Source organism: Dendrobates tinctorius, unplaced genomic scaffold, assembly GCF_039654945.1.
Source record: "Dendrobates tinctorius isolate UK_male_01 unplaced genomic scaffold, ASM3965494v1 ptg000022l, whole genome shotgun sequence".
In the NCBI taxonomy this organism is placed as follows: domain Eukaryota; kingdom Metazoa; phylum Chordata; class Amphibia; order Anura; family Dendrobatidae; genus Dendrobates; species Dendrobates tinctorius.
The window spans coordinates 7444784-7472765 of NW_027361690.1; the positions used below are offsets into that span (position 1 = coordinate 7444784).

At 47.1% G+C, this 27982-nt stretch overlaps 1 protein-coding gene across 5 annotated transcripts in view; it reads left to right on the plus strand.

Annotated features, from left to right (window-relative positions):
* The window catches only part of MYO5A (myosin VA), a 231956-nt gene that overhangs the window by 154622 nt on the left and 49352 nt on the right, over nucleotides 1-27982 (plus strand). For all 5 annotated transcript variants that reach the window (XM_073568412.1, XM_073568411.1, XM_073568413.1 and 2 more), the window contains exons 14-20: nucleotides 7860-7943; nucleotides 12890-13042; nucleotides 13253-13350; nucleotides 25175-25261; nucleotides 26191-26299; nucleotides 27079-27290; nucleotides 27399-27555. In XM_073568412.1, the coding sequence (XP_073424513.1) occupies nucleotides 7860-7943; nucleotides 12890-13042; nucleotides 13253-13350; nucleotides 25175-25261; nucleotides 26191-26299; nucleotides 27079-27290; nucleotides 27399-27555 (900 nt within the window). The remainder of the gene's footprint in view (nucleotides 1-7859; nucleotides 7944-12889; nucleotides 13043-13252; nucleotides 13351-25174; nucleotides 25262-26190; nucleotides 26300-27078; nucleotides 27291-27398; nucleotides 27556-27982) is intronic.

The following is a 27982-nucleotide window of genomic DNA, read 5'->3' on the forward strand; positions in this document are numbered from 1 at the left end:
TCGCTCGAGAAGCTGCTGGACCATTCGTCGTCGTCCACTTCCTGCGGCGCTTCCTGTGGCGCCGACGAGCGACGTGTGGAGCCGGGCGGGAGGACGCAGGATCGCCGCGTCTGACAGGTAAGTAGCGACCCCCGTCCCCAGCGATGTCGCTGGTGAGATCTGCCTGAGTGGCAGCTCACTAGCGACCACCTAGCGATTCATCAGCGATCCTGACCGCGTCATATCGCTGGTCGGGATCCCTGGTGAGTCGCTAGGTGTAACGGTACCCTAAAGAGCCCTGACACACATCACCATCAATGAGTTTAAATGACAAACAAAAAATTCTAACCTTATCACTCCTAAACTCTTTTTTGCATAATAATTTGGAACACAGTTTAGGTTGAGACTCCTCAGGTAGGGTCTGTACAGGCAGCACTCGGCAGCTCCAAGCAGCATAGGCCAGCACACTGCGGCTGCATCCAGGGACCCCAGACCAGCTGCGGGCTCCTGTCGGGGCCGGGGGGAGTGCAGACAGGCATGGCACATTAGAGACACAGGGCTCCCTGCTCCCCTGTCTCTCCGGCAGCACCAGCTCTATAGTGCTCAGGGGGACCCCTCTCATGGCCCCCCTTCCGCTTGTGCCCCCACCGCTATCCTGCCTTTAGATCTGGGGGAGTCCGGTTTATATCCGACCCCCCACTCCCCAGACTTCCGTGCCGGCCTGGAGCCCTTCTGGGCATCAGGAATCTAATTTAGACCGCGGCTTCGGCCTAGCTGAAGTCTCCGCCCTCCGGATGACAAATATGACACTCTACAGTGTCATAGAGGGGGCGGATCGAGACAGGACACGTTTTCACACAGCCCTGCCGTGCTTTTTCAGCTCTCATCCCCCTTCTTCCCCTTCACCACCTTCTCGGCGGCCATTTCTGCTGCAGGACTTCAGCAGGACCAGGCCAGCCAGTCTCGGGGGGGGCACAGGACTATGGATCTTCGGCGCTGGACCTAGGAGCAAACTGGTGGGGTAAGATCACAGCTGGGTTTTTTACTCTGCTGTGAACCCATATTCCTTATAAGGTTCCCATATAGGGTCCTTTGCATAGCCAGCCCTTCTGCACTCTGTGCACTATGCCGGGCTCAAGGTACAAGAGAACCAGGCAGGACTGCTTTTTTGCATTCTGCACAGCCTGCAAAACCACTCTCCCCAGTGGCAGCACGTACCCGCACTGCCGGAACTGTATCCAGTCTACTGGGTCAGAACACCAAGAAGCCCCTACCAACGCTTCGGTGTCCGCTACGTCGCCGGAATGGGCTACTCAGATGTCGCAATCTATGACGCAGTCCATTGATAACCTGACCTCCACATTGCTTCAGGCTCTGCAGGGTCATTCCTCGGCTATGAACATTACCCAGCAAAGAGAGAGCTTGACCCAGGGACATGCTGTCCCGGGCACATCCAGACATAAGCGGACCCACAGGTCGCATTCATCTGTGTCATCCCATAGTACACGGTCATCCCCCTCTAGGGAGAGACACCATAGTTCCAGGTCACCTAGACCGTCTCCTACCAGAGACAGACAAAGCAGATCTCCACAGCGGTCCCCGACCACAGTAGGCCTCCGCCCCAGTTCACCCACCAGGGGATGCCTCAGCGATACACAAGATTCGGAAGGCATCTGTGACTCCGCCTCAGACAACGAACCGGAGGGGTCACTGATCCCAATTCCCCCTACCAATGCAGCGTTAGTTGAAGACGTAATCTCTTCCATCCATCGGGTACTGAATATTTCTGGTCCTCCCCCGGAGGCCCCAGAGCACAAGATTTCCTTTGAAGGTGTTCTGACACCGCCTAAAGTCTTCTCTAATCACCCAGAATTTAAGGCAATCCTTCACAAGCAGTTCTCACAGCCTGAGAAAAAATTCACCAATCGTAAATATTTGGAGGCAAGGTACCCCTTCCCGCAGAAGGACACCAAGGAATGGACAGATCCACCCGAAGTGGACCCCCTCAGTCTAGACTGGCAGCACAGACCCTCCTCTCACTGCCAGATAGCTCAACCCTCAGGGACGCAACAGACCAGCAGGTAGAACGCATGGCTCGTTCAATTTTCGAGGCTGCAGTGGCCTCCCTGGCTCCTGCGTTCGCTTCAGTCTGGGCGGCAAAGGCCATCCTGGCTTGGGCCAAAAAATTACAAGCTGGCCTCCAAGCATCAACCCCTGAGCTGTCGGACCAAGCGGTTCAAATAGCAGTTGTAGCGGATTACATGCTTCATGCAGCTCTGGATTCAGCAAGGGGTGTAGCGGAGATAGCTGCAAACGCCATCACGATTCGGCGTATCCTCTGGCTGCACGAATGGAAAGTGGACGCGGCCTCAAAAAGTCCCTCACGCACCTCCCGTACCTCAGTGGGCGGCTTTTCGGTGAAAAGTTGGACATAATGATATCCAACGCCACCGGGGGTAAGAGTACCTCTTTACCTCAACTAAAACCTAAACGCACTTACAAAAAGCGTAACCAAACACGATTCCGATCCTTTCGGAATTCTTCGGGCTGGTCCGTCTCGCGTCCTGCACAAAATCGTAACTGCTCCCCACGCAGGGACAATCCACGGTCGGCGCAAAGGCCGGACGAGACCTGGCAGCCAAAAGCAGGCCAGTCAAAGCCCAGAGGAGGAAAACCTCAGACTTTCTCCTCATCATGACTCACGAACTCTGGAAGACACCCCACCCGTAGGCGGACGACTTTTGCTCTTTCAATAAGTCTGGCTGCCTGTTACAGAAGACAGGTGGGTCAGGGAAATAGTGTCTTCCTGATACAAGATAGAGTTCACGTCCAACCCACCGAACCGTTTCTTCCTCTCTGTTCCCCCAAAACCGCCAACCAAGGCTCGTACCTTCCACCAAGCGGTTTCCTCACTTCTTCAAGCAGGGGTCATAGTACCGGTTTCCGAGGCCTAGCGTTCTACTCCAATATATTCGTAGTCCCCAAGAAAGGAGGCAGCGTATGGCCCATATTGGACCTAAAAAAACTCAACAAATATGTACGGGTTTGTCAATTTCGCATGGAGTCCCTTCGGTCCATCATTGCGTCCATGTAGCAGGGAGAATATCTCGCCTCCATAGACATACAAGACGCATACCTGCATATACCGAATGCTCCCGCCCATCAGAGATTTCTCAGATTCGCAATCAATCAGGACCACTACCAATTCGTGGCTCTCCCGTTCGGACTCACCACGGCTCCCAGAACATTTACCAAGATCATGGCAGCCACCATGGATGGGTTACACTCCAGAGGCATAGTAGTCGTTCCATACCTGGACGATCTCCTCATCAAAGCTTCCACCTTCAAGGACTGCGAGCTCAGCGTCTCAATCACAATCGACACTCTCAGTCGCCTGGGCAGGTTAGTCAACCTACAAAAGTCATCGACTACCCCGAGTCAATCTCTGACCTTCCTGGGGATGCCATTCGACACCTCAAGGGGTCTGGTGCTCCTTCCCAAGGACAAGGCACTGGCTCTCCATCTAGGAGTTCGCATCCTCCTCCTCAGCCCCCCTCCCGATCTCTCCGATTTGCCATGAGAGTCCTCGGCAGGATGGCGGCAGCAATGGAGGCGGTTCCATTTGCCCAGTTTCACCTCAGGCCTCTTCAACTAGCCATTCTCAAGTCCTGGGACAGGAATCCTTTTTCCCTCGACAGGGAGTTCCAGCTAACATGGTCAACCAGGAGGTCCCTGCTCTGGTGGCTCAAGCCAACCTCGCTCGCGACGGGGAAATCCTTTCTCACAGGTCAATGGACGGTCCTGACCAGCGACGTGAGTCTGACGGGTTGGGGTGCGGTGCACTTACATCACAGGGCACAGGGCAAGTGGTCACCAGTGGAAGCGAACATGCCCATCAACATCCTGGAAATTCGTGCCATCCTCCTGGCGTTGAGAGCCTTTTGCCACTTACTGGCAGCCTCTCATATCAGAGTACAGTCGGGCAATGCCACGGCTGTGGCATATGTGAACCACCAAGGCGGGACACGCAGTACCCAGGTGATGAGAGAAGTGACACACATCCTCCACTGGGCGGAAGACACGGGGTCGGTACTCTCTGCAGTCCACATTCCGGGTGTGGACAACTGGGAAGCCGACTTCTTCAGCAGACAAGGAATGGATTCGGGAGAGTGGTCTCCCATCCCGAAATTTTTCACCAGAACTGCCATCACTGGGGGACCCCGGACGTGGACCTACTGGCATCCCATTTCAATGACAAGATCTCCAACTTCATGGCCAGAACACATGATCCGCGGTCGCTTGGAGCGAATGCCCTAGTTCAGGACTGGACCCAGTTCCAGCTTCTGTACATCTTTCCACCTCTCCCCCTGATATCCAGAGTGGTGAGGAAGATCAAACAAGGAGTTCCAACCATCCTAATCGTGCCAGACTGGCCCAGACGTACATGGTACGCCGACATCATACAACTTACAGCAGACACCCCCTGGCGTCTCCCCGACCGTCCCGATATTCTGTCACAAGGCCCATTCTTCCACCAGAATTCAGGGGCTCTCAATTTAACGGCGTGGCCCTTGAGACCTGGGTTCTATCCCAAGCAGGGCTCTCACCGGACGTCATTGGAACCATGATCAGGGCACGGAAGCCAGCCTCTGCCAAGATTTATTACCGTACCTGGAGAGCATTCTTTACCTGGTGCGACTCTCGCGGCCAGATCCCACTCCCTTATTCTCTCCCTAAAGTACTTGGTTTTCTCCAATCGGGCCTGGAGGTCAGACTGTCCCTGGGCTCTCTTAAAAGCCAGGTGTCTGCGCTCTCAATGCTTTTTCAAAAACGCATTGCTAACAAGCCGCAAGTAAGGACTTTTCTTCAGGGGGTTTCCCGATTGGTTCTCCCCTACAGATGGCCACTAGAAACGTGGGACCTTAACCTGGTGCTGACAGCATTGCAGGGTCCTCCCTTCGAACCCCTTAGGGAAGTTCCATTTCGCCTTTTATCCCAGAAGGTGGTTTTTCTGGTGGCTATCACTTCGCTACGCAGAGTGTCTGAACTGTCGGCACGCTCCTGCAGACGGCCCTTCCTGGCTTTTCACCAGGACAAAGTGATTTTCCGTACGGTCCCATCCTTCCTCCCGAAGGTTGTGTCCAACTTCCACCTCAATGAGGAAATTTCACTGCCATCTCTTTGCCCGGTTCCAGTTCATAGAGTGGAGAAGGCTCTGCATGCGATTGACCTCGTCAGGGCTTTGCGTATATACGTGTCTAGGACTGCGCCCTTCCGGAAGTCCGATTCCCTTTTCCTTCTTCCGGAGGGCATCCGCCAGGGTCTGCCGGCTTCCAAGGCTACCCTTGCCAGGTGGATCAAACTCACCATACAAGAGGCTTACCGCCTTAAAAATTATCCCCTTCCGGCCGGTATTACGGCATTTTCTACACGGGCGGTAGGGGCCTCCTGGGCCATTCGGCACCAGGCTTCGGCTCAACAAGTGTGTAAGGCGGCCACTTGGACTAGCCTACACACGTTTTCCAAGCACTACAGAGTTCATACCCAGTCCTCAGCGGACGCAAGCCTGGGTAGACTGGTTCTGCAGGCGGCGGTGCCCCAAGTAGGGTCCTGTCTGCAAAATATTTGTCCATTGCTTTCCACCCAGGGACTGCTTTGGGACGTCCCATGGTTCTGTGTCCCCCAATGAGGCGACAGAGTAAAGGAGATTTTTGTGTACTCACCGTAAAATCTTTCTCTTAGCCTCTAATTGGGGGACACAGCTCCCACCCTGTTGCCCTTATGGGCAGTTGTTCCGGTTAAGTTCTCATATTGTTCTTAGAGTTCGTACATAGTGGCCTTCTTACAGGCATGGTTATCTTTTCTGTTATATTCCTCCTAATGCTTTTGCACAAAACTGGAGAAGGCTAACGCCGTCCAGGGGTGTATACTGCAGAGGAGGAGCCATAGTTAATCTTTTTCAGATTATGCATAGTGTCGCCTCCTAGTGGACAGCAGCATAACACCCATGGCTCTGTGTCCCCCAATTAGAGATTTTACGCACCGCCACACCCTGCCTGACTAATGACTCCTCTGCATGAAGTCACATAAACAGAAACAAAGCACAGAATGAAAAATGTGCAAAAATACCTTGCAGTAAGACATATAATAGTAGTCAGCAAGTGCTGATAAAGATAACAAATACAGCGTATTTATTCGATAGGGGTTACCTTGACGAGGTGGAGCAGCTTGGCATACATTTTTTTGCAAAAAAACGTATCGAGTAAATACCCTGTATTTGTTATCGTTTTATCAGCACTTGCTGACTACTGTTATATGTCTTACTGCAAGGTATTTTTGCACATTTTTCATTCTGTGCTTTGTTTGTGTTTCAGTCAGTGGGTGGTGTGAATATTGTCCTACCGACTTGTTCACATTTGGGCATGTGACGTGTTTTTAATCCAGTTTTTTTCGTGCTTATGCATATGACATGCACAAAAGGAGCTGTCTCACGCCACTAGCCCACACTGGTAAGCGCCTGTCTTAATCCTGCTCATTTAGACACTGTTCACATGTTCATGGTTTTAAATATATTAGATAGGGACTGCTTCAATAGGGGTTACCTTGACGAGGTGGAGCAGCTTGGCATGCATTTTTTTTGCAAAAAAAGTATTGACTAAATACCCTGTATTTGTTATCTTTTTATCAGCACTTGCTGACTACTATTATATATCTTACTGCAAGGTATTTTTGCACATTTTTCATTCGGTGCTGTGTTTGTGTTTCAGTCAGTGGGTGGTTTGAATATTGTCCTACCGACTTGTTCACATTTGTGCATGTCACGTGTTTTTAATGAAGTCACATAGCATAGAGACTGTCAGCCAAGCAGGAGGAAGCTGCGCTGGGCGGAGAATAGAGCTGGAGTGACAGAGGCTTCAGATCTACAAATGGCTCTTAAGCCTCATTTGTATATCAATTTAATCACTGATTCCTCAGTAAGGGGCCGGCCATGTAGCTTTTATCTTTGAAAGAGCTACATGCTAAAACAAGTAGTTGTGGTTGGGGGAGGGAGAGTTCTGCTAACAGATTCCCTTTAGATGGTTTTAAAACTCCTTAATCTTACTGCGTATGTTAAATCCTTGAAATCCAAAGTATTAAAGATATCTAAGTGTATCTATTTGATAAACCCAGGGCTGCTGGGTGCTAGAAATGTAAGGAGGTAATCTGGCATAAAGCATTTATCACGTATCCACTGAATAGGTAAGAAATGCTAGAACCTTGAAGATCCAAATACAGGCACACCAACTGTCCTCCTTCAGCCTCATGTCTCTGGTTAGACGAGATAATATAGAGAGGCAGTAGAGCATGCGCCAGCACTGAATGTGCTCTGATGGAATCACTGAAACGTGACCAACTGTCATGCCAGTCACATTCCTCATTGTGGCTGGGGGTACTGGGGTTCCCTGTTTTGGTGATCTGTGGGGATCCTACTGGTCTGCTCCCCACTTATCTAGCATCCAATGGATAGGTGACATATGCTTCCGTTATCGAGCCAGGAGGCAGCAGGGGAAGGGTGTGCTCCTGAAGAGACAAGATAATAATAACCCTCCTCTGATTTGTGCACCTTCTACATTCAGAATAGTTGAAAGTTCGAGATATACTCCTAGAATGTGATGTAAATTGCCAGAATCTATATATAGGGTAGGATTGTGCCTATACAATGGACCCATTGTTCCTATTTTGGCCATTAAACAAACCATGAACCAAAGTTCCGTAGTTGTTAAGTGGTCACACTTGGTGTGTCTCTGACTGTCATGTGGACACATCCTGTATCTGGTCTATGATAACATTTTGGATTTGATATTTTATTACAAAGTATTGTCTTCTAACATTACTTGCAGGTAGAATATCAATGTGAAGGGTTTCTTGAGAAGAATAAAGATACAGTATTTGAAGATCAAGTAAAAGTTCTCAAAGCGAGTAAGGTTGGTGAAACAATACGACAGTGACATGTTCAGCTAGAAGCCCGAGGCCTATTAAACCTCTCCAGATCATGTAGTGGCACATAACTCATTCTCTGGTAAAACCTACTTAGTGTAATAAAGTTGTATCTATCTCACCTATTACCAATACAGCATATACAATGCTTACAAGTAGTATTCAACCCCCTGCAGATTTAGCAGGCTTGATAAGATGCAAATAAGTTAGAGCCTTCAAACTTCACACAAGAGCAGGATTTATTAACAGATGCATAAATCTTACAAACCAAAAAGTTATGTTGCTCAGTTAAATTTTAAGAAATTTTAAACATAAAAGTGTGGGTCAATTATTATTCAACCCCTAGGTTTAATATTTTGTGGAATAACCCTTGTTTGCAATTACAGCTAATAATTGTCTTTTATAAGACCTGATCAGGCCGGCACAGGTCTCTGGAGTTATCTTGGCCCACTCCTCCATGCACATCGTCTCCAAGTTATCTAGGTTCTTTGGGTGTCTCATGTGGACTTTAATCTTGAGCTCCTTCCACAAGTTTTCAATTGGGTTAAGGTCAGGAGACTGACTAGGCCACTGCAACACCTTGATTTTTTCCCTCTTGAACCAGGCCTTGGTTTTCTTGGCTGTGTGCTTTGGGTCGTTGTCTTGTTGGAAGATGAAATGACGACCCATCTTAAGATCCTTGATGGAGGAGCGGAGGTTCTTGGCCAAAATCTCCAGGTAGGCAGTGCTATCCATCTTCCCATGGATGCGGACCAGATGGCCAGGCCCCTTGGCTGAGAAACAGCCCCACAGCATGATGCTGCCACCACCATGCTTGACTGTAGGGATGGTATTCTTGGGGTCGTATGCAGTGCCATCCAGTCTCCAAACGTCACGTGTGTGGTTGGCACCAAAGATCTCGATCTTGGTCTCATCAGACCAGAGAACCTTGAACCAGTCTGTCTCTGAGTCCTCCAAGTGATCATGAGCAAACTGTAGATAAGCCTTGACATGACGCTTTGAAAGTAAAGGTACATTACGGGCTCGTCTGGAACGGAGACCATTGCGGTGGAGTACGTTACTTATGGTATTGACTGAAACCAATGTCCCCACTGCCATGACATCTTCCCGGAGCTCCTTCCTTGTTGTCCTTGGGTTAGCCTTGACTCTTCGGACAAGCCTGGCCTCGGCACAGGAGGAAACTGTGGAAGGCTAACAGTAGTTCCATAAGCCTTCCACTTCCGGATGATGCTCCCAACAGTGGAGACAGGTAGGCCCAACTCCTTGGAAAGGGTTTTGTACCCCTTGCCAGCCTTGTGACCCTCCACGATCTTGTCTCTGATGGCCTTGGAATGCTCCTTTGTCTTTCCCATGTTGACCATGTATGAGTGCTGTTCACAAGTTTGGGGAGGGTCTTAAATAGTCAGAAAAGGCTGGAAAAAGAGATAATTAATCCAAACATGAGAAGCTCATTGTTCTTTGTGCCTGAAATACTTCTTAATACTTTAGGGGAACCAAACAGAATTCTGGTGGTTTGAGGGGATGAATAATAAATGACCCTCTGAATAAACTTTTCACAATTTAAAAAAAAATTAAACAAAGAAATAACATTCTTTTTTGCTGCAGTGCATTTCACACTTCCAGGCTGATCTACAGTCCAAATGTCACAATGCCAAGTTAATTCCGAATGTGTAAACCTGCTAAATCTGCAGGGGGTTTAATACTACTTGTACGCACTGTATGTGTGTGTGGTCACCATCAGCTGGAATGTCATTTTTTATTTCCCATTGCTGATCAAGCACCATCATATTCTGTCATGTTGTACACGGGGATATCCCTGTTCCCTTTTGAGGGTTCACATGCCATTATTAGTGATCACACATAGATAAGCATGAAGATCTCCATTTCCTAGGAAGTCAGTTATTCTTAGCATGTCTTTGCCTGGGTTTCCTACACACTGCAAACACAGGAACAATATACAAACTCTACGCCGATGACTCCAATGCAGAGAGTACTATTATTCAAGAACATATCATTAGTTTGCAGGGTTTTATTTCCCAACGTAATGAGCATGAGCGCCCCCTTCTGGGAAAAATCATACCGGAAACTTTATGTGAAACTAAGAAGCTTTTTTGACTTTTGCATTAGACTTTTCAGGATTTGCTATTACCTTGTTAAATGAAACGTGTTGTTCTTACCTTTTATATTTTTTTCACATCGTAACGGGCACATTAGTCTGTAGATTGTATGCATTTGCCTATAGAAACAGAGATCCAACAAAAAGTAAATGCTAATTTAGCTCATTTAGTTTGTACCTCGTTAGTGGACATTAAGGAGGACAGTAAATGCCAATATTTCTCCTGGAATAGCTGGGGCTTGTTCTGTCATTGTAATGATGTGGTTGCTATCGGTGCTCCCCTCTGCTGAGCCCTAGTCCTGCTGAGACCAGAGGTAATGCAGTGTAGCCTCTTATAAAATGCGGACAATGACTTCCTCTGTCGCTCCAGTCACTTGTGCCAATAGACTATTACAGCAAGACGTAAAAGGACGCATGTTTGTCAGCAGTATTAAAATGTTGCTAAGTATTATAAAAAGAAAAACAATGGTGTACTCTCTGGCAATTTAATTGACAGTGAATGGAGCATCCACCGCCCCAAACTCGTTGGCATTTTCAGATCCCTCCACAGAAGGACCCCAGCAATTAGCAAGTTATTTGACCTATCCAATGGATAAGTGACAACTTGCTAAGATGAGAATAATCCATTAAGGCCCCTAAAAAGCTGGTTCTTAAAGGGAACCTGTCAACTGATTCTTGTTACTCAAACCATGGGCAACATGAATCAAAGTCTGGCTGCACAATGGCAGGCAGGTATATTTTTCTATGAAACTCTACATCGTTGCAGAAACTACATGGTTGTATAATCTGGCTGGAGGCAATAGCCAGAGATGAGATTAGACCAATGTTGCTCACGTTTGGCTTTTCCCAGTGATGCTAGAGGTCCCTGCCATGGACAGTGGACCTAGGAAGAGATGGCCGGGGGGCAGCATTAGTGTAATCTTGTCTTCAGCCTTGGATCCTGGATCTTCTAACTATATTTTCTCAGAAGCACCAGCACATTTCAGTGAGAAATATACCTGGCTGAAATGGTGCCGCCATTCTCTGGGTCATGCTGCCTGTGGTTTGGGCAGCATCAACCAGCTGATCAGTTCCCTTTAAGTGGTAAATCTCTGCATTGTGCTGAGCCAAGACGTTGTGTACCAAGCTGCATGTATATATTGAATATCAGAGCGCAGTATACTGTCATTTCTTGTTTTCTGATGGTACATGTATACATGCTTTGTGAGTCGCTCACATTACTGTACTCGTGCTTCTCATGTTCTTCATCGCAGTAAATGTATTTATTTTCCTATCTCACCGGTGCATTGTATTTCTTCTTTTCCTTTTATTCCATTTGTGTGACACACATTCCTCAGAAGGTAACTTTCATCAAGTATCTTAGACTGTTAGTTTTCTGCTTTTGTTTTCCTTACGCTTATGCCTAGAGGTGTGCTTGGGAGAAAAGGAGCAATAAAGGCAGCATGATCATTGCCAGCGACACAAGCGGAGCATTGCTTTATTGGTGCGGTGCTTTTATGCGCTCAGTAGACTCTGTATCTTACAAAGACGAGAGAAGCACTACTAATCTATACTGACTCACTAACAGGGCTGAAACCGCCACTTATGCACACTTCCTTGGACACACTAGTGTTACTGTAAAGTCAGACCCCACTCTGGTGGACGGCTGGCCTCTGTTTATTGTACAGAAAGTGACCGGTTTTGATTGGAACTTTCTTATGATTGTTACTTTTCGGCATCATTGAGTAGTTCACTTGGTGAAAATCTGATATCTCATTATGGTCCTCAGCAGCGGGACCCTCAAAACTGCTACTAGCTAGTTACCATGGAACAGGCATCGACCAGGGTGGAAGACCCTTTAATAATCTGGACTTTTCTTAAAAACAGATTTGTTTTTTACATGTGATTCACTAGATCTACATAAACCCAGTAAAAGATAATGACGAGATTTTTCTCTTTTTTTCTATGCAGTGTTTTAAAGGGGTTTTCCTCTCGCTGAGAGTGATTGTATTGCTAGGAATAGAGCGCCATTGCAGTTTCATTGTCCGATTGACATCAATTTTCAAGTGGCCACGCCCAAGTCAAAGAAGTCAGCGCTTACTGTGATGGGGTGAAAAGTTTGTGACCTGCCCGTTAACAGGGGTTTTATCATACTCTGTATCAAGTGGCAGGACAAGTGCTCATCTGCCCTTTATTCGAACCTTTGACCACTATTGTGCTACAATTAATTGGGGTCCCAGATGGATGGACCCCAGCGATCATATATTTATCATCTATCTTGAGGTGGGGTAATAATTGTTTGTAGTCAAATATGAGAAATGGGCTGTCCACTGATATTTGTGGGGAAGAATGGCCTGTAAATCATTAATTTCCAAGAATTGGAACAGAATCCAGCACAGATGAGGAGTGGGTCCTTTGATGTTTAGAACAATCCTGTAAAACCTCCAGATCACGGTATTACTTTACAACTAGAAGCATTAGATAGTATGGAATGAAATATAAAACCCCCAACAATAAACCCGTAATCTATAATATTGGACAGGCTAAAACTGTACTTACCCTGCGCTTCTAGTGCTGCATGTGACAATGCGACTAATGCTCCCGATCCTAAGGTGCTGTGCACATTTTTGGACACCAAAAGAAATCTGATAGTCGCAATATAAAACCATATTGTAAAATGGAAGCATCACCCAAGTGTGCACAGAGCCATTGTTTCAGGATGCAGTTTTTCCTTTCCGAACTCTTACTAACTTTCAATTTAGCATTATAAAACGGCATACTATTCCACTATTACCTGCAGGGTTGTAATTATTGTCTTGTTTCCTTCCAATCTCCTAGTTTAAGTTGCTGACAGAGCTTTTCCAAGATGATGAGGCCTTAAGTCCAACATCAACTGCTCCCACCGGACGGACTCTCCTATCCCGTACAAGTCTGCGCAAGCCAAAGCCTCAGCAAGCAAGCAAGGAGCATAAGAAAACAGTCGGCCACCAGGTGATCTGATAGAAGGGAATACACTCGTGTTACTGACATCAATACCCATATACAAGAGTTTCCCAGTACTTCAAAGTGTAAACTGCTTATGGGTTATTTTCTGTAACTTTTCAGCTATTTTTTCAATGGTTGTCAATGTGTAGAGCATTTTTCCTACTTTCTGTGCAGCCAGACACGTTTGCTCTATTGGCCTGTTATTTCTGTTTTCAGTTTAGGAACTCTCTGCATCTGCTAATGGAGACTCTGAATGCCACAACCCCTCACTATGTGCGATGTATTAAGCCGAATGACTACAAGTACCCGTTTACGTAAGTCACTACTTGGTAAGTTTTTTGTGTCAGTTAAAATCCGCCAAAAGGACGGATAGCGGATCCGTTCTAGTACTGATGACAACGGATGCCACCCGTCCTTTTTTTTTGACGGATCCGCCAAATGAAGAATGTTAAAGGAATCGCAGCCGAGAGAGAGAGATTGCAAGCTCCGTTTGGAAATCTTTGAGGATGTTGACGGACAGCAACATTTTGGCGGATCTGCACTAAAACGGATGCAACGGACGGCGATCCGCCAATAATGAAAGTCAATGGGGAAAAAAACAGATCCGCAAAGAAAAATGGTGGATCCGTTTTTTTCAAAATCGGCGGATCTTGACTGATTGTCAAAAATGGAAGTGTGAAAGAGGCCTAAACTGTTGCTTTGTATCCATGCAATAAAAACCCTCAATCCCTAAATATATACTTATAGGCCCTGGCATCAGAGCAAAAAAAAAATCAGGTTTGACTCTCTTATTCTTCCTGCTGCTCCCGTGTGTGACTTTTTTTGTTTTTTTAATTTCACCACAAGAGTTTTATTACGAATGCATGTTCCCCTAGTATTATACTCACCATCCTTCGTCTTCTGTTCTTCCAGCGCCATTCTGGTTCCCAATCTGCCATGTTGTGACTGCAACTTCTGACTAACTGGAAGTCAGAGGTAACTGCCACAAGCTCTTGGTGTAAGTCTATGAGATCTTCATCCTGGCCTTGTTCTGGCTCTCAGAGACTAAAGGCCCCTTTACATTTAGCGATGCACCAGCGATCCCGACCACGATACGACCCGGTCAGGATCGCTGATGCATCGCTAAATGGTCGCTAGTGAGCTTCCACACAGGCAGATCTCACAGCGATGCAGCAGCGATACAGCGGTCGTTACTTACCTTTCAGACGCGGCGATCCTGACGTCCTCCCATCCGCGTCCACGCGTCGCTCGTCAGTGCCAGCAGGAAGCCCAGCAGGAAGCGCCCGACGAGAAATGGAGCTGTGCGATCAGCGATAACCAGCGGGGGAGCCGGTCGGAGGTAAGTATCACACATAGCGATATCGCTGCGTCACCCAATCGGTGATGCTTTAGCGATATTGCTAGCGATATTGCTAGCGATATCGCTATGTGTAAAACCCCCTTTACATTGAGTTGTGACTTCTGGCTTACCGAGCAAGCCCTGGAGCCATTCGGCAGAACACAGCCTGCAGAAGGGTGACCAGAGCGGTGCTCATAACATATGAAGACGACTGCTGGTAAGTATGAGACTATGGGCAAGAAACCTACATTAGTGATATCACTCAGTAAGTGAAATAAAAAAGTGCTTTAATTCCCCCATATAGTTCCAGAGATATAGACCTGTTTATTCAGTGGACAGCAAACAAGGCAACATTTCCAGCTCTACAGTGTGCAAAAAAAATATTTCAAACAAATCCAAGGGTAGAATTCAGAAATCAAATGTCATGTACAAAATCCATAAAAACACTAGAACTACGCGTTTCAGATGAGAACCATCCTTAATCTTGATATCTGAATTTTACCCTTGGATATCTATGAAATACTATGAAATATTTTTTTCTGCACACCATAGAGCTGGAATTTCGCTTTGTTTGCGATCCGCTACATCTGGACAGCATGTTGCCTTTATGGTCTTTGAAAGGGGGTGTGACACACAGGATCCTGTGAGGGGGTGTCTTCAAGCAGCTTTGTATTATTACCCCAAGGCATAAACTCCTTTATTAAAGACCACAATAATCAACACTAAATAACAAGGCCCATATAACTGATTTATACCAAACAAATGATGACATATTCAGGGGAGCGGCGGGAATAAAATAAGAGTAAGGTTATCTTTGTTTTCTTTATAGGGTTATTACCTTCTTCGTCGGTGATTCCTACAATATGCCATCAGTTAATGATCGCTGGAGTTCTGACACCTGGTGCACCCACTGATCCTGAGAATGAAGGGGTGCTGCACTGTCAGTTTCCTGCATGGTGGGTGGCAGGAACTTGATTGTGAAGGGGGCAGAGTGCTCAAGGGCAGTGGCCTTCCTTTTAGGGTCCGGTTTTACTTAGCGACGCTTCAGCGATCCCAACAACGATACGACCTGGTAGGGATCGCTGGTGCGTCACTTAACGATTGCTAGTAAGCTGCCAAACAGGCAGATCTCTTCAGCGACGCAGCAACGATCCAGTGATCAAACACAGCGATGCATGCTGGCCAGCGGAACACCGACGACGAAAAAATGGCCTAGGATATTCCTGCACGATGAGCGATATCCAGCAGGGGGGGCGGTCGCTGCTGCGTGTCACATGTAGCGAGATCGCTGTTGCGTCACAAAATCGGTGACACATTAGCGATCTTGCTATGTCAGACGGGGCCTTTATTCTCATGATTAGCGGGGGTCACAGAGGTCTGACTCATAGCGGCCATTAAGTGATGATACATGCCATTCCATAGTAGTACCCCTTTAAACTCTTAATGTCTTCTAGGACATTAATTCTACTAAGTACTCTGTCTATCCATCAACAGACTGTGGCCTGTCTGACGTTTTACAACTGGCTCAATACTAAACCAAATGCATTAGTAGCTCTTTGCAGTCTTCTGGTGACAGCTACTGTACATTCAATTCACCATTGTATTCCCAATGTAACAGAAGGGACAGGGGCTGCCCCTATGCCAGAACAGGCCGCTGTGCCAGAACTGTATATAGCCCATTTGCAGTCCAATAATATCTCATAATCCTCAATTTCTGCTACTTTGGAGGTGGCCCCCTTACCTCTTAGGCTCCTTTTCATCTGCACATGTTGTACCAATGATATGTTCGCCTAGAAGAAGGGATCTGACAGCTCCATATGCATTTATAATAATTTTCTAAATGTGCAGATAATGTCAGGTAAGTAACTAAAGCTTAATATAATAAGATGAAATCTTGCTGTAAACACACAGCTCGTACAGTACAGTGATTAGGTGCAAGGGTTCACATAAAAGCCAGTCACCACTCACAACATCTAACCATAAAGATGATGTTGAGTGATGGAGACACATAAAATCTAGTAGATCTGACCCAGGGGTGGTCCACCCTTTAAGGACCTTTTTTGTTACTTAAATCCATGTGTTTAGGGCTAAAAAAAAAGTTGTTGTTTTTTTTGCAATTTGGTTTAATTAACACCTTGACACCCAGAGCTTTTTTCAGTTTTGCGTTTTTGTTTTTTGCTCCCCTTCTTCCCAGATCCATAACCTTTTTATTTTTCCGTCAATATGGCCATGTGAGGGCTTATTTTTTGCAGGACAAGTTGTACTTTTGAACGACACCATTGGTTTTACCATGTCTTGTACGACAAACCGGGAAAAAAAATTCCAAGTGCGGTGAAATTGCAAAAAAAAAGTGCATTCCCACACTTGTTTTTTGTTTGTTTTTTTTTGCTAGGTTCACTAAATGTAAAACTGACCTGCCATTATGATTCTCCAGGTCATTACGAGTTCATAGACGCCAAACATGTCTAGGATCTTTTTTATCTAAGTGGAGACAGAAATTTCTAAACTTTTCTTAAAAAAAAAAAAAATTGTGTAATCTTCCGTTACCTGTAGAGTCTCCATTTTTCGTGATTTCTGGTTGGGTGAGGGCTTATTTTTTGCGCGCTGAGCTGACATTTTTATTGATACCATTTTGGTGCAGATACGATTTTTTGATCACCCGTTATTACATTTTAACCCCTTAATGACCGTCAATATGTCTTTTTACTGACCTGAGATATAAGAGAATAGCCTCCTCATACAGGTAACAATCCAGCTGCTGTCGGCTGTAAACTATAGCTGACAACTTGCTGTATCAGCCACAATCGGTGTTAGCACCGTCCATATCTGTTTAATCCCTTAGATGCTGCTGTCAATAGTGACTACATGAAATAGATGTTTAAAAGAGTATGGCTTCTTCCTCGTTATCCCCATCGGCACCCAGAGATCATGATTGTGTGGTGGGATGTTTGCCATGGCAATTCATGAGCAAATATAGTGGCCTTAGAGTTTCCCTACTACAGTGGCCTGTTCAAAAGTCAGCGACATTTAGGTAGTAAAAATCATCTTTTTCATTCCTGCTATGCCACTTTGTATAAATTCCTGAAAATCACCTGAAGGGTTAATAAACTACCTGACAGCAGTTTTCAGTATGTCAGGGGGCACTGTTTTTAAAAGGGCATCACATTTGGGGTTTTCCAATATATAGGACCCCTAAAGTTCAAACCTAGATAAGTCCTTAAAAAAATAATTTAGTAAATTTCTGAGAAAAGCGAGAAATTGCTCCTACATTTTTAAGCCTCCTAAAATGCTAACAAAGTAAAATAACATTTTACAAATGGTGCTGGTGTAAGGCAGACGTGGGAAATATTATTTATTAATGGTTTGCTCTGGTATGACTATCTGAATTAAAGGGATAATCATTCAAAGTTTGAAAATTGCTAATTTTTTTAACATTTCTGTCAAATTTCTGATATTTTTAATAAACGCAAAACATATCGACCTAAATTTACCATTATCATAAAGTATAATGTGTCACAAGAAAACAGACCCACAACCACTGGAATTTGTCGAAGCGTTCCAGAGTTATTACCACATAAAGTGACACTGGTCAGATTTTTAAAATTTGACTGTCACTAGTGGGTTAATGCAATGTCACGGCAACATAATTCTGGCGTTTTGACTTACTCTGTCGCCTAATTGGGGGACACAGAACCTTGGGTGTTATGCTGCTGTCCACTAGGAGGCGACACTATGCATAATCTGAAAAAGATTAACTTTGGCTCCTCCTCTGCAGTATACACCCCTGGACGGCGTCAGCCTTCTCCAGTTTTTGCTTAGTGTCGCAAGGAGGCACACCTTTTTTCTTCCGTTTTTTTCCTTTTTTTCACGGAAATACAGATGAAGAAAAGTGGGTCTCCAGCGAGACTCCCGGCATGGCTCCCTCCTCGGTCCCCTATTAGGGGTACCCGGTTGAGGTCGAGGTGGTTTTTTCCCCATGACGCTCCCTCCCCAGTCCCTCGGGTCCTGGTTCGAGGTCGAGACCCCCCTCCTTCCCCAACCCCTTTAAGGGGTCTGGGTTGAGGTTGAGGCGAGGATGAAGACCCCCTGATGGTGACAGACGCACCCTCCCTAATCCCCCGCAGGGGGTATTAGGTTGAGACGCCTCAGGTAGGGTCGGAGATCAGGCGGCATTTCGCAGCTTCCAGGGACCCCAGGCAGGCTGAGGGATCCTGTTGGGGCCGGGGGAGGGTGCGGACTGGATGGCACAGCAGAGACAGGGTTTTTCTGCGTCCCTGTCTCTGCAACAGCAGCGGCTCCATAGCGCTTCAGGGGCACCCCATACAAAAACCGCTACCCCTGCTACCCCCACCGCTATCCAGTCGACCATTCTGGGGGGGTCTGGTACAAATTCGCCCCCCCCCCCCCCCCCGGACTACCGCGCCGCTCTGGAGCCCTCCTGGGCATCAGGCTTCTAATTTAGGCCGCGGCTTCGGCCTAGCTGAAGCCGCCGCCTTTTCCCCGCCCCCCGGATGACCAAAATGACACGCTGGAGTGTCATAGAAGGGGCGGATTGAGGCAGAAAGGGCGCGTTTTTACACAGCCCAGCACGCCCTTTTCAGCTCTCCGCCCCCTCCTCCCTCTCCTCAGAGCCCCGGTGGCCATTTTTTCTGGATGAGATCCAGGAGAGGAGCATCACAGCGGTCTCCGGGGGGGCACAGAACTTGGATCTGTCGGCGCTGGACCTAGGGGCACACCGGTGGGGTAAGCTCACAGCTGGGTTCTCATTACTCAGCTGTGAATCTATACTTCCTATAAGGCTTTCTGTGGGTTTCCTCTGCATAGCCACCCCTGTACGATCCCTTATAGCCAGCCTCTGTGCACTATGCCGGGCTCAAGGAAGAGAACCAGGCAGGAATGTTTCTATGCATTCTGCACAGCCTGCAAAGCCACGCTCCCTAGTGGCAGCACGTATCCGCACTGCCGGGACTGCATCCAGAACTCTGGGTCAGAACCCCAGGGAGTCCCTACTGACGCTTCAGTGTCACAGGCCACGCCGGAATGGGCAACTCAGATGTCTCAGTCTATGTCACAGTCCATAGACAACCTAACTGCTACATTACTGCAAGCTCTGCAGAGTCGGGCCCCGGCTATGGACGGTACACAGCAAGCGGACAGCTTGTCTCAGGAACATGCTGCTTCTGACTCTCACAGACGTAAGCGGACCCACAGGTCTCGATCACCTAAGTCGCACTATAGCACAAGGTCGTCCCCCTCTAGGGAGAGACAGCGTAATTCCAGGTCTCCTGGGCAGTCCCCTGCCACAGACAGACAGTGCAATTTACCACAGGGATCCCCCATCACAGAAGACCCCCTCCCCAGGTCGCCCTCCAGGGATCACCTTAGCGAGGCACAGGATTCGGAGGGCATCTGTGACTCCGACTCAGATAATGAAACGGTCAGGTCCGTGGTACCTTCTCCCCCTAGCAATACAGCGCTAGTCAAGGACATAATTTCTGCCATTCATCGGGTGCTAAAAATTCCAGAGTCGCCCCCGGAAGTCCCAGAACATAGGATTTGCTTCGAAAGTGTTCAAAAACCACCTAAGGTCTTCCCTAATCACGATGAGTTTGAGAAAATACTTACCAAACAGTTTGCGCAGCCTGACAAAAAATTCGCTAATCGCAAATATTTGGAAGCGAAGTACCCCTTCCCACAGAAAGACACCAAACAATGGACAGATCCACCTGAAGTGGACCCTCCGGTTTCTAGGCTAGCAGCGCAGACTTTACTCTCTCTGCCGGATAGCTCAACCCTCAGGGACGCAGCAGACCGGCAAGTAGAACGCATGGCTCGTTCTATTTTCGAAGCGGCAGGCGCCTCTCTGGGCCCTGCATTTGCTTCAGTTTGGGCATCCAAGGCCATCCTGGCTTGGGCCAAAAAACTACAGGAGGGTCTTCAGGCTTCAAATCCTGAACTCTCGGACCAAGTGGTCCAGATGGCAGTGGTAGCAGACTACATGATTCATGCAGCCCTGGATTCTGCCAGAGGTGTAGCGGGAATAGCATCAAACGCCATCACGATCCGACGCATCCTCTGGCTGCGAGAATGGAAAGCGGATGCGGCCTCAAAGAAGTCCCTCACGCGACTTCCGTATTTTACTGGAAGACTTTTCGGCGAAAAGTTGGACACCATGATAGCCAATGCCACTGGGGGTAAGAGTACCTCTCTCCCTCAACTAAAACCGAAACGCACGTTTAAACGAAGAAACCAGACGTGATTCCGATCCTTTCGGAATTCCTCAGGCTGGTCCGTTTCGCGCCCAGTGCAAAACCGCAACCGTTCTCCACGCAGAGACAACCCACGGACTCAGCAGCGACCGGACAGGGCTTGGCAGTCGAAAGCAGGCCAAGCGAAACCCAAGGGAGGAAAACCTCAGAACTTCACTTCATCATGACTCGAGACCTCCGGAAGACACCCCACCAGTAGGCGGCCGACTTTTACTCTTTCAGCAAGTCTGGCTGCCTATTACAGAAGACAGGTGGGTCAGGGAAATAGTGTCTTCCGAATACAAGATAGAGTTCACTTCCGTTCCACCGAACCGGTTCTTCCTTTCTGTTCCTCCAACACCACCAGAAAAGGCTCGTGTTTTCCACCAAGCGGTTTCCTCTCTCCTTCAATCAGGAGTTGTGGTGCCGGTTCCCGCGAACGAGAGATTCCGAGGATTCTACTCAAATTTGTTCGTAGTCCCCAAGAAAGGAGGCGGCGTCCGACCCATACTGGACCTAAAACAGCTCAACAATTACGTACGGGTCCGTCATTTCCGCATGGAGTCCCTCCGGTCCATCATTGCATCCATGGAGCAGGGAGAATACCTCAACTCCATAGACATACAGGATGCGTATCTCCACATACCAATTGCTCCCGCCCACCAAAGGTTTCTCAGGTTCGCGGTCAACCAAAACCACTACCAGTTTGTCGCCCTTCCGTTCGGACTCGCCACGGCTCCAAGAACGTTCACCAAAGTCATGGCGGCCACCATGGACGTCCTGCACTCAAGAGGCATCCTAGTCGTCCCGTACCTGGACGACCTCGTCAAGTCTTCCACTTTCAAAGACTGCGAGGTCAGTGTCTCAATCACTCTAGACACTCTGAGTCGCCTGGGATGGCTAGTCAACCTACAGAAATCGTCGACCATCCCAACTCGGACTCTAACATTCCTGGGAATGGTATTCGACACCGCCAGGGGCCTGGTGCTCCTTCCCAAGGACAAGACACTGGCCATCCGTCTGGGAGTTCGCACACTCCTTCGCAGTCCTCCTCGATCTCTCCGGTTTGCCATGAGAGTCCTCGGCCGGATGGCAGCAGCAATAGAGGCAATGCCATTTGCCCAGTTTCACCTCAGGGTCCTTCAACTAGCCATGCTCAGATCTTGGGACAGGAACCCCTTCTCCCTCGACAGGGAGTTCAGGTTGACGTCATCAACCAGGAGGTCCCTGCATTGGTGGCTCAAACCAACCTCGCTTACACGAGGGAAGCCATTCCTCTCAGGACAATGGAAGATCCTGACTACCGATGCAAGCCTGACAGGCTGGGGGGCGGTGCACCTACATCACAGGGCACAGGGCAAGTGGTCACCGAGGGAAGTGACATTGCCCATCAATGTTCTGGAAATCAGGGCCATTCTCTTGGCACTGAGAGCCTTTCATCACTTGCTTGCAGCCTCGCACATACGGATACAGTCGGACAATGCCACGGCTGTGGCATACGTGAACCACCAAGGCGGGACCCGCAGCGCCCAGGCGAAGAGAGAAGTGGGCGGAAGACACAAGGTAGGTACTTTCTGCGGTACACATTCCGGGTGTAGAAAACTGGGAAGCCGACTTCCTCAGCAGGCAAGGAATGGACTCGGGGGAGTGGTCTCTCCATCCCGAGATTTTTTACCAGATCTGTCAACGCTGGGGAACCCCGGATGTGGACCTAATGGCATCCCATCTCAATACCAAGGTTCCCAATTTCATGGCCAGGACACATGACCCGCGGTCGCTCGGAGCGGATGCCCTGGTCCAGGACTGGTCCCAGTTCCGACTCCTGTACATTTTTCCACCCCTCCCCCTAATCGCCAGGGTCGTGAGGAAGATCAAGCAAGAGGGAGTTCCGACCATCCTCATCGCGCCAGACTGGCCCAGACGTACTTGGTACGCCGACATCGTCCAACTTACGGCAGACGCCCCCTGGCGTCTACCCGACCGTCACGACCTTCTGTCTCAAGGTCCGTTCTTCCACCAGAATTCAGGGGCTCTCAATTTGACGGCATGGCCCTTGAAACCTGGATTCTAACCCAGGCAGGTTTTTCACCGGCAGTCATTACAACTATGATCAGGGCAAGGAAGCCTGCCTCCGCCAAGCTCTATTATCGTACCTGGAGAGCTTTCTTTTCTTGGTGCGAATCTCATGGACAAGTCCCACTCCCTTATTCCCTCCCGAAGGTACTAGGTTTTCTTCAATCGGCCTAGATGCCAAGCTATCCTTAAGTTCGCTTAAGAGTCAGGTGTCGGCGCTTTCAGTCCTTTTTCAAAAGCGCATTGCTATTAAACCGCAAGTCAGGACTTTCATCCAGGGAGTTTCCCGATTGGTTCCTCCCTACAAACGTCCGCTGGATACGTGGGACCTCAATCTGGTCCTGACAGCATTGCAAGCTCCACCCTTCGAACCTCTTAGAGGAGTTCCACTCTCCATTCTGTCTCAGAAAGTGGTTTTTCTAGTGGCGATCACCTCGTTATGCAGAGTGTCGGAATTGTCAGCACTTTCCTGCAGACGGCCTTTCCTAGCCTTTCACCAGGACAAGGTGGTTCTCCGCACGGTACCATCCTTCCTTCCGATGGTTGTGTCCAACTTTCACCTTAATGAAGAGATTTCACTGCCTTCCCTTTGCCTGGTTCCGGTTCATAGAGTGGAGAAGGCTCTGCATACGCTTGACCTCGTCAGAGCATTGCGAATTTACGTGTCCAGGACTGCACCTTTCCGGAAATCTGATTCCCTCTTCATTCTTCCGGAAGGTAGTCGCAAGGGGTTGCCGGCTTCCAAGGCTACCCTTGCCAGGTGGATCAGGTCCACCATACATGAGGCCTACCGACTTAACAGTTCCCCTCTTCCGGCCGGTATCACGGCACACTCTACACGGGCAGTAGGGGCCTCCTGGGCCATTCGGCATCAGCCTTCGGCACAACAAGTGTGCAAGGCGGCCACTTGGACTAGCCTACACACGTTTACGAAACACTACAGTGTTCATACCCAGTCCTCAGCGGATGTGAGCCTGGGTAGACTGGTTCTGCAGGCGGCAGTACCCCAAGTCTAGGGGACTGTCAGCACAATATTCGTCCACTGCTTCCCACCCAGGGACTGCTTTGGGACGTCCCAAGGTTCTGTGTCCCCCAATTAGGCGACAGAGTAAAGGAGATTTTTGTGTACTCACTGTAAAATCTCTTTCTCTTAGCCTTTAATTGGGGGACACAGCTCCCACCCTGTTGCCCTTACGGGCCATTGTTTCCTGTTGAGTTCTCATATTGTTCTTTGAGCTCGTACATAGTAGCCTTCTTACAGGCATGGTTATGTTATTTGGTTACGTTCCTCCTTATGCTTTGGCACAAAACTGGAGAAGGCTGACGCCGTCCAGGGGTGTATACTGCAGAGGAGGAGCCAAAGTTAATCTTTTTCAGATTATGCATAGTGTCGCCTCCTAGTGGACAGCAGCATAACACCCAAGGTTCTGTGTCCCCCAATTAAAGGCTAAGAGAAAGAGATTTTACGGTGAGTACACAAAAATCTCCTTTTTTTTTTTACTCGCTATGTTGTTCAGCGATCAGATTAATCCGTTTTTTTTTTTTATTGATAGACCGGGTGATTCTGAACGCGCTGATACCAAATATGTGTATGTTTGATTTTATTTTGAATGGGGCGAAAGGGGGTGATTTGAACCTTTATAATTTTTTTTTTTTTTTTTTCATATATATATATATATTTTTAAGCACTTTTTTTTTTTTTTTTTTTAACTTTTGGAATGCTTCAATAGTCTTCATAGGTGACTAGAAGCTGCCACAACCCGATCAGCTCTGCTACATAGAGGCAATGGTCAGATCGCCTCTATGTGGTAGAATTGCTGAATTGCTATGAGCGCCGACCACTGGGTGGCGCTCACAGCAATCCGACACGGACAACCATGGAGGTCTCTAGAAGACCTCGGGTTGTCATGCCATCACACTGGTGACCTACGATCACGTGATACGGGTCACCGATGTGCGTTTTTCCGGCGCGGTTGCCAGAAGCACCATTTAAATGCCGCTGTTTTCTTTCGTACTATTATAGAGGGCTGACTGTCGGATTCTCAGTTAACATTCTGCAGTCAGCAATATAGGGCAACATTTTTATTAAAAGCAAATTGTAAAAATGATTTTTAGCTCCAATTACACACATTAAAGTAAGGAAGGTCTCTGTGTTGCATTGTCTATTTCTGACTGCAGGAAGAGTTAACTGAGAATCCGTTATTAAGCGCCCCATGATGGTGTGATGGGGAGTTTTGAACTCAATCTGTTTTTTTCTCAGCTCCTCTCAGATGATTTCTGGCCACAGCAATGTTGATTGTGTAACAAATCAGTCTGTAAAAGCCAAACAGGGCAATATTTTTAATGAAACTGAATTGAAAATGTAGACAACCCTAGATGCAAGGCAGATCAGAAAAAGCATGTATTTCGATAGAAATTAAGGGGTTCCTCAAGATCTTTGCTTTGTGTTCTGATTTCGTTTTTTTTTTTCTTTATAAGGTTTGACTCAAAACGCGCCGTGCAGCAGCTCAGAGCTTGTGGTGTGTTAGAAACTATAAGGATCAGCGCTGCAGGATTCCCATCTAGGTAAGCGGTTGCATGTGTTCCCCAGAAAAAAGATAGAAATCAGTAGAATATTTTTTTTTTAATTTAGGTAATCATACTTATTTGAAGAATTGTAATAACATGAAATTAAGGCTGAAAAAAAACAAACTGAAAAAGCAATGGGAGAATTGTGCTTTATTTTCATATTTAAAATGTAATACTTTTATTTAAAAAGGGTTGTTAATTACTCGGACAACGCCTTCTCAATCCTGATGTTTCCCCCAAGTAAAATAGCAGCCTAAACGCTCCTTTGATGCAAAAGCGCTGTTATAGCAGGGTCACCACTGGCTCTCCCAGGGCTCTCATGACATTGTCACGCAATCCATGTGACCAACCAGCAGCCGCTTCATTCTTATCCCCTTTGACCGTAACTCACAGAGGAAGTCAGATCTGCGGCTGCTCTTTCATTTCCTCCAAATGTCTGATTTGTCTGCAGGAGAGGGACAGTGAAGCAGACCCTGATTGGCCATAGGGATTGTGTGACATTATGTCATGCGAGCTCTCGTAGAGCCAGTGCCAACACTTCTGCAATGGCACCATTGGTGAGCATAGCTTTTTTTATTTTTTTTTTATTTTGGAGAACATAGTGATTGAGGAAGGGTTGTCTGTTTAGTGGACATTGATTTTTTTTTAACGTATGTACACCGGCTTCACTGGGTCTAAATGATGTTTCCAATAATGTATGCCATTTTGTGAAATCTGACACAGCCTCTTTTTGAAACTGTACTTAAGACTGCCATAAAACAATACTATACGTGTTAAAAAATATACTGTATTTTTCTTTGGAAATCATGCATTAACTCATGCTCCCAGAGGCTGATATACTGCCGTCTGATGTACAAGTGTTGGTTATTAGACATTAATACCACTGGTTTACATGAATTTACACGTGTTCTGCTGCTTTGTGTTAGGTGGACCTACCAAGAGTTCTTCAGTCGATACCGGGTTCTAATGAAGCAAAAAGATGTCCTTAGTGACCGTAGACAAACCTGCAAGAATGTTTTGGAGAAACTCATTCTGGTATGTTACATTGAAGGCAGTGAAGTTCTGCGGAGTATGATGACACTATATAAAGAAAATGATTATCAAGAAGGCTGTCCTATGTCAAAGGATGTGGTTTTGGGCTTTTGGCATGTGTTGGGTACATGGAGGCTGATGGATACAGTAAGCTCCTGTCATATATGGAGAATGTGAAGGATAAACTAGTTCTGAGCAGAGCCTAATAGTACAGTAGTAGGATAGCTGAAATACACTCTGTTTATAGAAACCAAATACTAAAACATTTGTGCCCATTTTATTGTAATAATAGAGACTTGTAAATAAATTTTCCACTGGGTAGAATGGATCCTTGGTTAAATTGACCTTCTCTTACCTGTCATTTAGACATTTTTTTAAAAAAATAAGTACTACCTAAGATGTCCTACAGGACAATGGGGGTTCGCTTCCTGAGATTCCTCCTGATCGCACAAAAAGCCACTCTGAAACTCGCAGGCCATCAGAACTCATCGGGCAGAAGCACTGACTTACCTCTCTGAGCACCCGCACAGAGCACAGTACTGTGCGTGTTTTTCACAGACTTATAGAATTGTATTGGCATTATTCATCCATGATACTGGGAAAAAAACGGACATGTCTGAGTTTTGCATGGACATGCCCAGCTTATTGGTATGCGTTCCAGCATTGAAAAAACCCCGATATAACGCGTACGTGCAGCATGGACTGGACGTCTGAATGGGACTCCCTATTGTATAGATATATATAATATAATATAGTTGTTTTTTTTTTTTCAATGAAAACAGGACCAAGATAAATATCAATTTGGGAAAACAAAAATCTTCTTTCGTGCTGGGCAAGTGGCTTATCTGGAGAAAATAAGAGCTGACAAGTTGAGAATGGCCTGCATCCGAATCCAGAAGACAATACGTGGTTGGCTTTTAAGGAAGAAATACTTGCGTATGAAGAAGGCAGCTATCTGCATTCAAAGATATGTTAGAGGGTACCAGGCAAGATGGTACGTGTATACGGAGTCTCCATATTTAGTTTTTTTCCCTTACTAAGAGCTGTCCATTGTGTTATATGAATTATGAGGATGCTCTAACCATCTGAATTGTCCATACAGCTATGCCCAGTTCCTGCGCAGGACCAGAGCAGCAATTCTTATCCAGAAGTACCAGAGAATGTATGTCATTCGCCAGAAGTATCGGCATATACAGTCTGTCACACTCTCACTCCAGACATATCTTCGGGGTTATGCAGCCAGAAAGAGGTACCAGCAGGTACGGGCAGCCAATAGTGACCGTGCAAACAGGCATTTACTGTTCAGTGCCCAAAGACGTATTCCCAATTATATGCTATCATCTTGTGATCCAGAGGGGTTTAACCTCTGGGATCCCCACCGTTCCTTAGCATGAAGGGGATGCAGCACTGATGTAGGAATGTATTATCCCCTTCAATGTGCCCCAGCCACCCCCATTGAAGTGAATGAGATGGCTGCAGTTCTCTGAGCAGGCAGGTGCCCGGAAGTGTTGCCATGTAGAAGAAACTTAGGAGGAAATGTAATGCAATAGCTCCTTCTTTCTTAGGATCTAAAATGGCCCAAGAGGTAAGACCAGTCATTTTGATTGGTTGATTGATTTTACTATTTTATGCCTTCTCTTTATAAGATTGGAATACCTCTTTAAGGCTGCATTCACATGTGTTTTT